This window comes from Pelmatolapia mariae, linkage group LG16_19 (genome assembly GCF_036321145.2).
Source record: "Pelmatolapia mariae isolate MD_Pm_ZW linkage group LG16_19, Pm_UMD_F_2, whole genome shotgun sequence".
NCBI classification, from domain to species: Eukaryota; Metazoa; Chordata; class Actinopteri; order Cichliformes; family Cichlidae; genus Pelmatolapia; species Pelmatolapia mariae.
The window spans coordinates 32,394,483-32,409,403 of record NC_086241.1 but is presented as its reverse complement, the minus strand read 5'-3'; the positions used below and the strand labels follow the sequence as shown (position 1 = coordinate 32,409,403).

Genomic DNA, 14,921 nt, shown 5'->3' with positions numbered 1-14,921 from the left:
AGTTATTTTTACACATCTGCCAGCATCTGGCCAATCCACCATCTTTCATTGTTTATACCGTTACTAAAAAAATAAATAAATAAATAAAATAAAATCATCGGCCCATAAAAACGAAAAATCACCATCGGCCCACCGGGCAAATGCCCTCTGGCCAGTCCAGCCATTGTCGTGCCATCAGTTAACCCTTCCCAGAGTTGCCGACCCCTGTTTTAGACTTTTCTCTTTATTGTGTGCACCTGAGTTGCAGATTGTGTAACAGTGTTACTTTCTGAAATCTAATATATCAAATAAAGAAAACACATTGTATGTCCTTTGTCACTATCATTACACTACTCTTATTCATTTCATTACTTTCGAGTTACTCCATAATTGACCTGGAACGCATAGTTACCATAGCTACAGTTCCACACATAAACAAAAATACCGATCCTAATGAGGACACACAATCAAAGATGAATCAAAGCAAAGATGAAAAGCAGTCCAAAGAGATCACCACAGTGATTCTCTACAGGTGGAAATGGAGACTACAATGCTACAAGCCTGACTGCTAATCGCTGCCTTTGTTAAGATCAGGTAAATGTAACCACCATAAAAGTTATTCCGAAAGGATGCATTTTCCATAAAGAACAACAACATTTTTTTGCTCCAGGCTGTTAACGTGTTTTTTTTTAAGATGCACGTTGGGCATTTTTATACAGGGATTACACAGAGACTGACTCTCTTTTGGAGCCAGCCTGAAGAGGTCTTTAGAAGATTTGCAGTTTTTGCTACTTCCACACTGGCTTCATTTTTCAGACATGGCCTTTTTCTTTCCTGGTTTTTCTTACAGGAGTATGTATAGATGCTAAATCAGTTATTCAGCAGAGAAAACATGCTGTATATCACTGAAATTAAGTGTTGCTTGAGTTTAGCTGGGATGGTCCCATTAGGAGAATGGATCATGTCCCATATTAATTTTCACTCTTGTTGTGTTGTCCTAGAATGTGCAGGAAGATGGGCAGCATGTTTGGCGTCTCAAGCACTTCAACAAACCAGCCTACTGTAACTACTGCCATACCATGCTGCTCGGAGTGCGCAAACAGGGCCTCTGCTGCTCCTGTGAGTCTCTGCACCTTCCAACGTCTCCTTGTTGGTCTTTCTGCTTTTGCGTCTCCTGGTGTCCATTATTCTCCTGCTCTGACTTCCTCCTCTCAGCGTCACTGTCACTATGTCTTTGTCTGCTCTGTCTTCTGTTCCCTACAGCAGACTGAAATTTAGGCCGTTTATCGTGCCTGAGTGTGTCTGAGTCAGTGTTGTTTTCGATTAAAAGTCCTCACAGCCAGCATTAAAAACACATTAATGATGCCATTATGTGTAATTTCATTATTGAATTCTCCCATGTAGGAACCGCTTCTGAAGGGCTGATGTTATTGTCACTGTTGATTGCAAGCACTTATAGATTGAAATGATCTTCAGTGTAGTTAACTTCTTATCAAATTCCCTGCCAGTCATGTTTTCAATTAGAGTTACTGGACAAGACAAATAGGTTTAAGAAAGATTGTTTAACAATTCTGCAGCTTGTTTATGATATAAAGTAATTTTACCCTTGTTTTTTTTTAGTATGCAAATACACAGTACATGAACGCTGTGTGTCCAAAGACATCGCTGCCTGCATCAGCACCTACGCCAAGTCACGCAGACACACCAACGTAAGTACAATCAAAGGGTTCATTCTGCACACAGTGTTGCTGCTGGGTAATGAGACGGGAATACCGAGCAGCCTGTTGAGCAGATTCCTGCTGGCTCGTGGTCTCTTTTAAAAGAGCAGCGAGGATCATGGGATTGCCTTTGAGGTCACGTAAGGTTCTCTGTGTTTTAGCACTGACTCGCTGAAGCAGTTGAGAATGATTACACTGACTCGGGTCACATGTTGATTATGCTTTGTAGAGCACATTTCCTTCCTTTTGGACTTATTAGAGCTTCATTGTAGCCTTGAGCAAAGTCTCTCTCTAATTATTAACTTAATATATTGGATTACCGATTAACTGTTTTGGTAATCTGCTTTTTATTTCCACTGTGAGCGCGTATTTTGTTTTCTCCATTTCAAAACTTTTTAACTGGAAAGGACTTTTCAGATCAGACATCTCTAAAATTGTTTGGCAAACCTCTGCTGACCATTGCTTCTGAGAAACTCTGCCTCTCTAAGATGTTCTTTTTCTACCTGTTTGTGTTACTGACCTGTTGCCAGTTAACCTAATTCACTGCAAACTGTTCCTCCAGTTGTTTCTTTTTAGTGCAACCTACTAATCCAGCTTTTTCTCCTTTACACAGTTTCCTTAGAGATTATTAAAGTATTCTGATTCTAATTTTCTTCGACCCAATGAGAGTTCTCTTGAGAAACATTGTTGCCAACATTGTTGTTCAAATTGAGTTTTTAATGGCATGAATTTTTATTTTTAATTAAATGAATTAACTTTTTCTTTAAATTGTACATTTTCTGGGTTTAAACATTTGATATGTTGTCAGTGCTCTGTTGTGAATAGAAATAATGAAATGAAATAAATAAAAAGAAATTTGCACAAATTGATAATAGCTTTTACTAGATTAAAAAAATATCTTACTTCATATTATACTCACCTTATGGGACTTCAGTGACTGTATAATTTTGTGTGACTCATTTCCTCACATCTCTACAACAGCAGAGATGACTAATAGAACAGCAATAAGCACATGAATGGGAAATATAATTGACTGAAGTGCTTTGAAAAAAAATCTACAGATAGATACTGAATAGCAAACGTGACTATTAGTGGCAACTGTTATCAGAGCTTTGCTGAGGTAACAAAACAAGTCTGTAATATGTGCAACAAGGTTTCAGCAAAATTCTTGAGGCTAGCAGAGATGCTTTTGCCTTTTAGCTTGAAAAATGTGCCTCATCTGTTAGTGTTATTACTGTTGCTCTATTCATGCATGTTTTCTCTTTAGATAAGCAGTGCTGAGGAGTACCAGCATTTCATAGCTGCTTTACATTTAGTAGATTTTTACATTGAAACCAGTTCTGCAATATTTTTAAAAGGTTTTCAGCAATATTTGTGAAATAAAATATGAATGAATTTGAACTAACATGAGCATGTACCATTGAATACAAAATTGAAAAGCATTAAATACTTGAATAAAAAATGTCCCGTTCTCCTGTTGTTTCTCTAGGCTATGCAGCATGTATGGATGGAGGGTAACTCTCCTACCAAGTGCGACCGCTGTCACAGAAGCATCAAATGTTACCAGGGCCTCACTGGCTTGCACTGCGTCTGGTGTCAGATCACTGTGAGTCGCTGCCTTGTATAAACTCAGATGAACTATTAACAGCAAACATTAATCTCTAGAAGTACACAGCAGTGTCAACACTGCCATACAGAGGAAGACAGCAGTAGATATAGACAAAGATGAAGACGAGGGAAAGGCTGCTTAGCTTGAGTGAAAGCAAAGTAAGCTCTAAAGCCTTAAGAACATGGATGACAGTTCCTTAAATAGAAAAAATCAGAAGAACATAATTCAATTAAAGAAACATTTGCACAGCCCAAATAGATATTTTAAGCCAGGTTAGTTAGTTTTAAGTGTTTGTGTTACTGTTGTTCTCTATTCCCTGTTTCTCCATAAAACAGTTTTTCTACTGATTTTTTATGTGTTTGTGCAAATTTATTGTCTTGTTCTGAGTAACCCCATGTACATTACTTCTTTTAGTATATACCTAATCCTTCTGGCAACTACTATCAGACAAACCACAACATAACTGAAACTGTAATGGCTCCATAATGTGATACATGAATACACAGACCTTCATATATATTTTACTTGTCATTGCACTTCAGATCCACTAGATGTCAATGCTGACTTTGAATTTTCCTGACTATCAAAAACCCACAGCCAAAGCTCTCACAAATCTCTCGTATCAGTATTAAAGACATCTTGCTCAGAAATATAAAGTGATAGCTTATTGATTGGTCCTATATGACCTGTCAAACAATCAATACAGCCCGTTAGTGAGAATGCCCTCAGAAGAATAGCTTTTCGTACTGGTAGTGTTTAACAGACTCAGTCTCACAGATGGATGACGCCCACAGTTCTTATGTTTCTGGCTTTCCTCTCTGTTGTAGCTCCATAATAAGTGTGCATCTAATGTGAAGCCAGAGTGTGATGGAGGAGCCTTGAGGGACCACACTCTGTTGCCCTCGTACATCTGCCCTGTCGTCTTGGTAAGAATGCATTCCTCTGCACGAGAGCGTGCATACAGCAAAAACTCAAATAGTTTTAATTCACCAGTTTAACATTTAGTGGACTCTTCAAAAATCAATTTAACAAAAAATATGTGGTCAGAGTTTAGAAGTTTGGAGAAGTTGCTGCAGTTCTGTAGGTAAAAACAGACCTACTCCATAAGGGTGAGATCAAGCATTTGATCAAGCATTTGCGGGTGGCTGTTGCTCAGGAGGTAGAGCAGGTCACTTACTGATTGGAAGGTTTGTGGTTCGATCCTTGGCACCTCCAGTCTCCATGCCAAGTATCCTTGAGCAAGATACTAACCCCAAGTTTCTCTCCGATGCATCCATCGGAGTGTGAATGTCGTTAGAAAAGCTCAGTTTAGAGTCAGCACTTGTGAGAATGGGTGTGATTGGGTGTTGTATACAGCACTTTCAGTACTCCGGGAGAGTAGAAAAGCGCTATATAAGAATCAGTCTATTTGACGTGCAGCTACAGAGTACATTTAAGGAAAACTCTGTTCTGTGATGCATTCATTTACCTCATTTGGTCAGGTATCAGTTTATCAATTCATAACTTTTAGGTATTTATTTTCCTGTTGATATTGTGTCTCTCGCTCTTAAAGTGGAACTACCTTAAAAATTAGAGATTTACTTTTATCTAATCACCCATTTACAGACATAAACTCTCTCTAAATACAAGTAGTAGATGTAATGTCACCACAGTGATGTCACCCATTGTGACATTCCCCGTTCTAGTTTTGAAAGGTTACTCCACATCCACTGGTATCCTGACACCAGACAGGAGGCAAGTGTGACAGGAATAATGAGTTAATGCTGGTATAATGCACGGCCATTATACATTTGTTGTGTATGGCTATGCAACTATTTCATGTTCTGTCTGAAATGACTGAATGTTTCCTAAAAACCTCCCTGTGGAGGTCCTGGAAGGTTAATCAAAGGAATTCAGAGTTGAACACCTCTGCCTCTACCTACCTCTGAGCAGTTTGATGGTTGACTGGATGAGCATCAGAAAATGGATGGCAAGACTCGTGAAGCAACTGTGTTTGTGACAAATTGTTATTTATAAAACTTCCTTTTGTCACTGCATGGTCGAGTTACTACCTCCAAACATGTTCATCTTTTTCACACTCAGTAAATATTATTAAAAGCAGTGATTGTTTTAGTGGTGAAAATAATTATTGGAGTATTTTTATGCTCCTCACTTTTTAATTTCTCACACAAATCCATAAGTGACAAACTGATATATATCAAGCTTGAGTGCTAGAGCACTTTCTGGAATCTGCTGAAGCCACTCTTCCAGTTTCAGGGTTAAAGCTTCTAATGATCACCACATCTATCACATCTGTAAACATCTGCTCCTGTCAGCCACCACTTGTTTGTCCAGCAACTGCTTGTCTGTCTGGAGCTCAAAGTCCTACAGGACCTTAGCCCTGATGTCCCCAACCACCTTTGGTGGTGTCTCCTATCAGGAGTTGTGGCACAGATATTCCCGCACACTATCTCAGACACTTGGTCGCACCTTTCAGTGTACACTACGCCAGCTTGAATCTTAGGTCATCGAGAGCATCTGTAGTTTGTGCCCTGACTGTATGATAGACTCCTGCATCTGTGGATCTGGTGCTGAGGGCCTGTTCTTATTCTGCCATGATCAGAGCCTCTGTTCTTTCCTTTACTTCGGTTCTTTTCGTGCCACTGGTAGAATTTCTTGATGTCAGCTTCTTCCTCTGTCTGTTGAAGGTACATCCCATGCAGAGGCTTGGTCTTCCATCATAGTTCTTCCTTCCTTTTCCTTATCACCGTCTGTCTTTAGCTGTCTGAGGCACTCTTGGAGCAGCTCATCTTTGGGGGCTATCGTCCTGCTGTATTCATAGGTGCTTATTTTTTGCTGCTGAGTTGTGACTGACACTCAATAATCTTCGCCCTCCTACTGTCTGTTGCTCATAGAGCCTCAGGGTGCTGGACTTCAGCTGGAGACCTCTGTACATTCTGAGGAGTTGTTGCATCTCGACATAAGGAGCATCTGTCTCCTGTGGACAGTTTATTATTCCAGTATGGTATCTGATGACTGTTCGGTGAATGGCATGCCGTGATTGGAATCAGAATCCTGTGCTTCCAAAGACACTAATGTTGCCACTGCGCTATCCAGCTGCTTTTTCATGGACTTGGACATTTAATTTGTATTTTGTTTTTAGTTTTTTTAGAGACTAGGTTAGGTAAATTTGTCATTTTACAACTAAAATTTAATTTAATTTAATGAATGTGACCTGTACACAGTCAATCACTTCACCTTCATTCTCAGGACCGTCATTCTGGGGTGAAGCGAGGGGAGGGGGAATCACCTCCCAGCACCAGCCCTGATGACACCAATCAGACTTTTAAATTCTCCCCTGGAGACGGACAAGCACTCCAGGTATGCTGGCCGCTCACTCTGCACCTGTCATTTCTGCATGGTGTAAATAAAGCTGGTTAGCAGCTACCTGAATCTGTCCTTCCTCTATCCAGATAACCCCGCTTCCAGGCACTCACCCACTTCTGGTTTTGGTCAATCCCAAGAGTGGAGGGAGACAGGGGGAGCGGTAAGTTACACTCACCCACAGGCCGACTCTTACTTACCTCTTTGATTCATTAGACAGAGGTTATAAATCTCATTTGACATTTGAGATAAATAGTTGATATTTCATTAATCAAACATAAATTCATTATCATTATTCTTTTATTTTTCGGAGTAAAATCTGAGGTATGTAATAGTCAGTTATTCCATTTAAAAACTAAACACTAAACAGAAATGAATCTGTCCCCTGCTGTGGCAAAAAGGACCCAAATGCAAGACTCGCAGACAAAGCAAAGTAAATTTAAAAACATTTTAAGTACAAAAAGTAACAAACGCAGACACTCTAGGACTGAAGGGAGACTGAAGTAGAAATCAAGAAATCAAGATGATGAGATAGGTGGAAGTAAAACTGAAGGAAAAGCTCAAAAGACGGCAGAGTATCAAAATAAATAGGAAGTAACAAACAGGACAGAGATGAACAAAATACAAAAGGACACTAGGGAGGTGTGGCGCTGCAGAGAGGTGGCCACATCCACTGGTCCAACTACGGCTTTAGGACAGAGGTTGTAGCACAGTGTGGAGAACTATTAAACTACTACTTGCCCTAACTCAGTGATCACACTTCAAAACTACACACACACCAGATGCCACCACAAACCTGACTACTCCCAGTGAACCCAGCAGCTGCTACCCAACACAATATCTAAAATGGATATTAAGAAAACAACAACAAGGAAAAGTACAAACTCTTGACTCTTTACTGAAATTTCAAAAAACTAGCAGAATCACACATAGCATTAATATAACAGGCATATACATGAATTCAATTACATTAATGCAACAAACATGCTCAGTAATTGCCAAACACATAAATGCCAACACTTGAGGCAGCTGGAGGTTAAAATTCCCGAGGAAATGCTTTAACAATGATCTGTAAAAAATAAAATGACACGAGTGAAAAGTTACTTCATTAACACCAGTTTGCTTTGTTTTACTTTAAACTAAGTTTATGACATACCTCTAAAGAAAACATCTGGCCCACGAGTTATCAGCTATAGTGACTAACTTGGCTTTCCTATAACACACAAGCACCTGTAGAACTTACCCACAGTGCATTTACTGCTCATAGCTTAGAGGGCTCTGTTAAATCAACCCCATCATTGAACAAGACAAAAGCGTACCACACCTGGTGCATGGCCTTTTGTTACCTAAGCACCTCCCACTAATAATCCTGCTATTCCCAGGTCTATTCTCACTGTTCTTCTAGCAACCTGGGAATTCCATAACATTACAGGGGCTACACTGAACTGAGACACAAAGACGTAAATACAAAACAATGCACAAAATGTAAATCATCAATGTGTAGTGGATAATTTCAAATAGGACAGTAATTTTAGGTTCTTATCCATACACTTCTGGTTGGGAGGTTTATTCTGCTGTCATATGTTATATTATAATGTTTCATGTTCACATTAAACATGTCCAGAGTTTCACATAATGAAAGAATAAGGGGACAGTTGTCTCAAAGAAGCTAAAACAGCTTGTTTCAGACAGTACATGAATCATGGGGTCTCCCCCTAAAACTTTGATGTTTTATGATGTTTCTATTACAACATGATGACGTCAGCCTGTTAAGGCATAATTGTGATGTTGTAGGGTGTTAGACTGAAAAAATAAATAATGTGATTTACAACTCTGTCCTTATGATATATTATTTGATATGGTTTCTTGGAATCTTTCTTTCAAGGTGAACCAACCCAAATACTCATACCCCTAAAGGCCTAATGTATTGTTACGAAGTTTGAAGACGATCAACCTTGACCGACCTTGGCCCCATTTTCACCTAGATATGATTAGCTTGAGGTGTTTTTGGTATCTACTGTCAGACAAAGTTTGAAAATGATATTTTAAAAACTGTGGACACCAGGCTGCTATCAAACAGACAGAACCGATTACATACTCCCTCCCTTCGGGGGAGAAAAGGAACTACTCTAGCATTATCTAATCTGGAAAAGATGACAAGAAGAAGAAGGACAAGAAGGACCCCTTTATTTGCATACTAAATACAACATGGATCTGGTGGCCTCATATACATGGACAAATTGGTTACACTCAAAGAATCCTGAGTTGAAATCCATAGAATGATTCCTCAAGAGCAAAATGGTAAAAAACTAGAACTAGAGGAAAAAAGGGTTTTTAAAACTTTACTTTGGGGCAAAGTCAGCTAACCTCTTCAGCATTCCTCTTTTTTTTTCTTTCAATTTGAATTGGCCAAGATAGGCCCCAGCCTACTGTGACCCTGAATTAGATAAGCAGTTAAGACGAATGTGATTTGACTGGTGATTCTATACATCCTTTCTATGTCCCACAACCAATGAAATGAAAGCTAATTTACAGAAAAATAGGTGCCCAGAGGCATTAGCAGGATGCTGAGACTAAAATCAGCTTTGATTCAAGCTTTTTTGGAGCCATTATGAGAAAATGACAGTATTTTTACTTACGCCAAGAGGGCGCCAACATTTCTTCACCTCCCTGCCAACGCTCTGAATGCTGTCATTTTAAGAGGAAGAGAGCTGTACAAGCTTTAAATTCATGTCTCCATTGTCTCATTGTACCCCACCTAGCTCACAAAAGCCTGTGGCTCTCCCCCAGTTTGATACATTACCATAGCAACGCACTCTTTTGTTACAATTAGAAAGGAAATTATTATCTATTAATAGAACAAATAAACAGTTTAAGCAGGAAACCAGAGACTGAGGCTGCTATTTATGTCTGAGTTCAGTTTCATCTTTATTATGAGTGATGACTGCAAGCGCTGCACGAGTTGTAAAAGCTTCTCTTCTACCCAGAGACGTGTCAACAGATAGGATAGAGAGCTTAGGCACTTATTCACTAGCTGATATAAATATACTGGTACACTGAGTAGAAGGATATTAGAAGCCTGTAAAACTGCTTTTACTGCACACATGAACATGTTGGCGAAGGCTTTAATGAACATTTTACGTAACTTCCACGAGGTTGCATGAAGCTGCCTTGTCAATGAGCAGCTTACTGAAAATGCTTGTGAACGCAAAAAGATGACTGTCCAAATGAAGGGCATGCAAAAAAACTCCTGTACCTTTCCTGCAGAAGATGGGACACTGATTCGGAGCAGCTGATTTCAGATGTGTGTGGAGGTTGCAGAAGTCATATAACATTCTAAGTTAAATACATGTTGTCATGACACCTCAATTGTATACCATTGTATAAAAGTGAAAACTTGAGATCTTCATATCATACACATTTGTTGACAAATGAATGATGTGCATTTGTAACTCTAAAAACCTATGAAAGATTCTTATGAAAAACAGTAAATACAGGGTGGGCCATTTATATGGATACACCGTAATAACATGGGAATGGTTGGTGATATTAAAGTACTGTTTGTGGCACATTAGTATATGTGAGGGGGCAAACTCCTCAAGATGGGTGGTGACCATGGTGGCCATTTAGAAGTCGGCCATCTTGGATACAACTTTTGTTTTTTCAATAGGAAGAGGGCCATGTGACACATCAAACTTATTGGTAATGTCACAAGAAAAACAATGGTGTGCTTGGTTTCAATGTAACTTTATTCTTTCATGAGTTATTTACAAGTTTCTGACCACTTATAAAATGTGTTCAATGTGCTGCCCATTGTGTTGGATTGTCAATGCAACCCTCTTCTCCTACTCTTCACACACTGATAGCAACACCGCAGGAGAAATGCCAGCACAGGCATCCAGTATCTGTAGTTTCAGGTGCTGCACATCTCGTATCTTCACACCATAGACAATTGCCTTCAGATGACCCCAAAGATAAAAGTCTAAGGGGGTCAGATCGGGAGACCGTGGGGGCCATTCAACTGGCCCACGATGACCAATCCACTTTCCAGGAAACTGTTCATCTAGGAATGCTCGGACCTGGCACCCATAATGTGGTGGTGCACCATCTTGCTGGAAAAACTCAGGGAACGTGCCAGCTTCAGTGCATAAAGAGGGAAACACATCATCATGTAGCAATTTCAAATATCCAGTGGCCTTGAGGTTTCCATTGATGAAGAATGGACCCACTATCGTTGTACCCCATATACCACACCAAACCATCACTTTTGTTGTTCCAACAGTCTTGGAGGGATCCATCCAATGTGGGTTAGTGTCAGACCAATAGCGGTGGTTTTGTTTGTTAACTTCACCATTCACATAAAAGTTTGCCTCATCACTGAACAAAATCTTATGCGTGAACTGAGGGTCCTGTGTCAATTTTTGTTTTGCCCATTCTGCAAATTCTGTGCGCCGATCTGGGTCTTCCTCGTTGAGATGCTGCAGTAGCTGGAGTTTGTAAGGGTGCCATTTGTGAGTAGCTAATATCCGCCGAAGGGATGTTCGACTAATGCCACTCTCCAGTGACATGCGGCGAGTGCTACGCTGTGGGCTCTTGCTGAATGAAGCTAGGACAGCCACTGATGTTTCTTCATTAGTGACAGTTTTCTTGCGTCCACATTTTGGCAAATCCAACACTGAACCAGTTTCACGAAACTTAGCAAGCAGTTTGCTAACTGTAGCATGGGAGATGGGTGGTCTCGTAGGGTGTCTTGCATTGAAATCTGCTGCAATGACCCGGTTACTGCGTTCACCAGATATCAACACAATTTCGATCCACTCCTCACGTGTTAACCTCTTCGACATATCAATGGCTCTGAACAAAGAGAAACTTGTAAATAACTCATGAAAGAATAAAGTTACGTTGAAACCAAGCACACCATTGTTTTTCTTGTGACATTACCAATAAGTTTGATGTGTCACATGGCCCTCTTCCTATTGAAAAAACAAAAGTTGTATCCAAGATGGCCGACTTCTAAATGGCCACCATGGTCACCACCCATCTTGAGGAGTTTGCCCCCTCACATATACTAATGTGCCACAAACAGGACTTTAATATCACCAACCATTCCCATGTTATTACGGTGTATCCATATAAATGGCCCACCCTGTATATATATATGAATGCAGCTGTCCCAGCACAGTTATAGTCGACTAAGCTACCCTAAGGCAAAAAGTTTACACTCATTAGGGAAACGTGGTGATTTTGTGGCAACATCATGCAGTTCATTTACATTTTTATTTATTTAGAACAACCACAGTAGTCAGATGGTGGTTTATATTTTAAAGCAATAATCCTAAATATTAAAGCAATTATAAGGTCTCCTGTGAGTGAGCACTTGGCAACAGTGGGAAGGAATAACATTCTTTTAAATAAGAAGACCATAGAAGACCACCTACAACAAACATGACAAAATACAAACTACAGGAAAGACGAGACAGACGTTAATGACATGTAGCAGTGCATATAAACACATGGGGAATGAGAAGAAGAAAGCCAGTACAAAAATCTTAAGACCAATGGCCCGATTGGTTTCACAGTCCAGACCATGTGCGCAATTTGTAAATGTGGTAATCGGGCTTATGGGCCTGATCATTGATGGTTTTCAATTAATTTGTAGGGCGTGAGAATTTATGAAAGAACCAAGCTGATAAAATGTCTTTAGGTAGTCTTTGTGTTTGTTTTACTGTTCAAAATCTGGTATCCCTGACAGATTGCATCCACGAATTTATAGACCCATCCAGCAGCACGTGGCACACCGCAGACCTGCAAAATTCTTGTATTTCATAATTTGTGTAATTTGAGCACTCATATAAGCCTGGTGTGTAATTACCATATTAACACTATAAACTGTCCTCCTTCTTTCCTCTTCAGGGTACTTAGGAAGTTCAGGTACCTGCTAAACCCGAGGCAGGTGTACAGTCTGGATCAAGGAGGGCCGATGGTAGGGTAAGTCTGCTGTGCTCATCTCTCTTTCCTGTGCAGTGGTAGTGGCTAGGTCAAGTTGCAGTAAATTGTGAACCCTTAATGACTTAAAAAATGAGCTGACTCAAGTTCTAAGATAACGACTACCCAATTAAATAAAACAAAGATACTACATGGGATGTTAATTTATTGAGGAGAATTATGCTGTATTACATGTGTGTGAGGGAAAAACCATGTGAACCTTTGGGTGACCCCTTTTTCTATTGAGATTCTTTTCATAGACAGACATTTTCCTCTGGTACAATTTGGAATTGTTCAGTACATGATGACAAGCTGTCCTGGCACAGGTGGCAGCAAAGACAAACCGTGATACTATCACCACCGTGTTTCACAGATGGAATAAGGTGCTGATACTGGATTACAGTTTTTTTTCTTGTCCCAAACAGAATATCATAAATTTTAACCAGAAAGTTTTTTGTTTTTGTTTTATTCATGAATTTCCTAGTTTCCTGGGGCTATACTATTTGGAATTAACATGTTCCCCTTGTGCTTGTGTGGATTTTGTGCATGACAAGCAAGTCAGGTTAATTGGGGATTCTAAGCTATGTGAGAGTGTGAGGCTGTCTGTCTCACAGTGTTAGCCCTGTGATGGGCTCTCAACATTATGCCCCATGTCAGAAAGGATATGCTTTAGTGCCTAAAGCCAGCACCAGCCCATTAGAGCATACTACCAAAAGAGAAACAATTAAACTCCTAACTATTTTTTCAGCCGATATGATAGTTTGAACTAAAGCTATATGGATGTGCTAGTATCCTCTGTTTTTGGGCTGAGTCAGGAGTTTATATTTCAGGATAAAAAGAGCATCATGAATATGAAATAGAAACATAAATTGTTCAGTCAGAGCGCTGTGCTGGGAGACCACCTCCTCCTGTCATGTTAGACTAACCTGCTGGAGGTCGGTGAAGGGGAATGGGAACACTGCATTACTGCCGCGCTGTGCATTTGACCTCTTGACACTCACATGCATTCCTGCATACGTCAGAGCTGAGCACAACTTGTACTTTGAAATGAATTCTGTTGGGCCCCCTTGTTCATTGGAAGAAGAAAAAAAATGCCCTTATACAGCAGCACAAGGGCCATGAATGCTTTACCTTGAAGGTGAAGTGACTTCACCATCCTTTCACATCCATTTGTATGAGGCGCTCTGCTCCCTTTTCTGTTACTGTCTCTGCCTCTCTCTCAGTCACGACAAGCAAAGTTGCTGCCCTCGAGAGCCCATTGTAAGAAAAGAGACCCGATGACGCACACAGGTCTTTGGGGAGAATGCTGTAGATGGTACACGCTGCATCAAACACAGACACTGTGATACACTGATGTGATGCTGGACTCTAGAAAAGATATCAAAACGCTGATCTGATTCTTGTTTTGTAGTATCTGTACTGTCAGCATACACTGTAGTTTACAGTTTAGTACTGCAACGTTCTGAACTAATCAGAGATTTTATTGAATAAAAGTATCTTCAAATGGTTGATTCAAAGGCATTACATGAGTTTTCTTTGCCACTGCATTTTCAAAATAAGATATGGACAAGACATATAATTGCTACACATGACACAAACAAAAACAAAAAAACCTCAGTGTCTGTCTGTAGAGCAATGGCAATGCGGGGGGGGGGGGGGGGGGGGGGGTGATGTTTTTTTCAAGGAAAAAAAGGAAGTGACCATATTTGGAAATAGTTTGGAACTAGTTGGTAAGGCGCATCCATAAACTCTGAAGGTACAGCACACAGATACACATCTGCTAATTAGTGCTAAGTAACAGACTTATAATATTAGATTTGTTCCAAAAGACACCAACAGCAAAAATATAATGAAGAGGTCTAGTTCACTGGGAAACAGCTGCCGGTCATCATCTACCTAAGTTACAAACATTTTCAATTATCTTACAGTAATTATGAAGCAGCCATTTTCTGCCTCTGTAAAATTTGGTGTTTTAACATTGGAGTCTACATATACTGACTTTGGAGCCAGCCTCAAGTGGCCATTAGAGGAACTGCAGGTTTTGCAGGTGGCTTAATTTTTCAGCCCCTGAGGTTCCATTTTCAGGATAATCCTTTATTAACTTGGTCTGTTGTCTGGGTCACACAACAGGACATCATATTTATAAGATTGTATCATAAAATTGCTCCCAAAAGCACCAACTAAACATGGTTAAGAGCACCAGTTCAGCGGCTCAAATTGGTGGTGTTGCCCCTGAAGAGACAAATATCTGCTGCATCTGCCTGTGA

The 14,921-nt window shown here is 40.0% G+C and overlaps 1 protein-coding gene across 4 annotated transcripts in view; it reads left to right on the top strand.

Annotated features, from left to right (window-relative positions):
* LOC134646422 (diacylglycerol kinase beta) overlaps nucleotides 1-14,921 on the top strand; it is a 156,088-nt gene that overhangs the window by 69,148 nt on the left and 72,019 nt on the right. For all 4 annotated transcript variants that reach the window (XM_063500312.1, XM_063500313.1, XM_063500311.1 and 1 more), the window contains 7 exons: nucleotides 981-1,098; nucleotides 1,600-1,688; nucleotides 3,187-3,303; nucleotides 4,134-4,232; nucleotides 6,556-6,666; nucleotides 6,759-6,832; nucleotides 12,583-12,657. In XM_063500312.1, coding sequence (XP_063356382.1) covers nucleotides 981-1,098; nucleotides 1,600-1,688; nucleotides 3,187-3,303; nucleotides 4,134-4,232; nucleotides 6,556-6,666; nucleotides 6,759-6,832; nucleotides 12,583-12,657 — 683 coding nt within the window. The remainder of the gene's footprint in view (nucleotides 1-980; nucleotides 1,099-1,599; nucleotides 1,689-3,186; nucleotides 3,304-4,133; nucleotides 4,233-6,555; nucleotides 6,667-6,758; nucleotides 6,833-12,582; nucleotides 12,658-14,921) is intronic.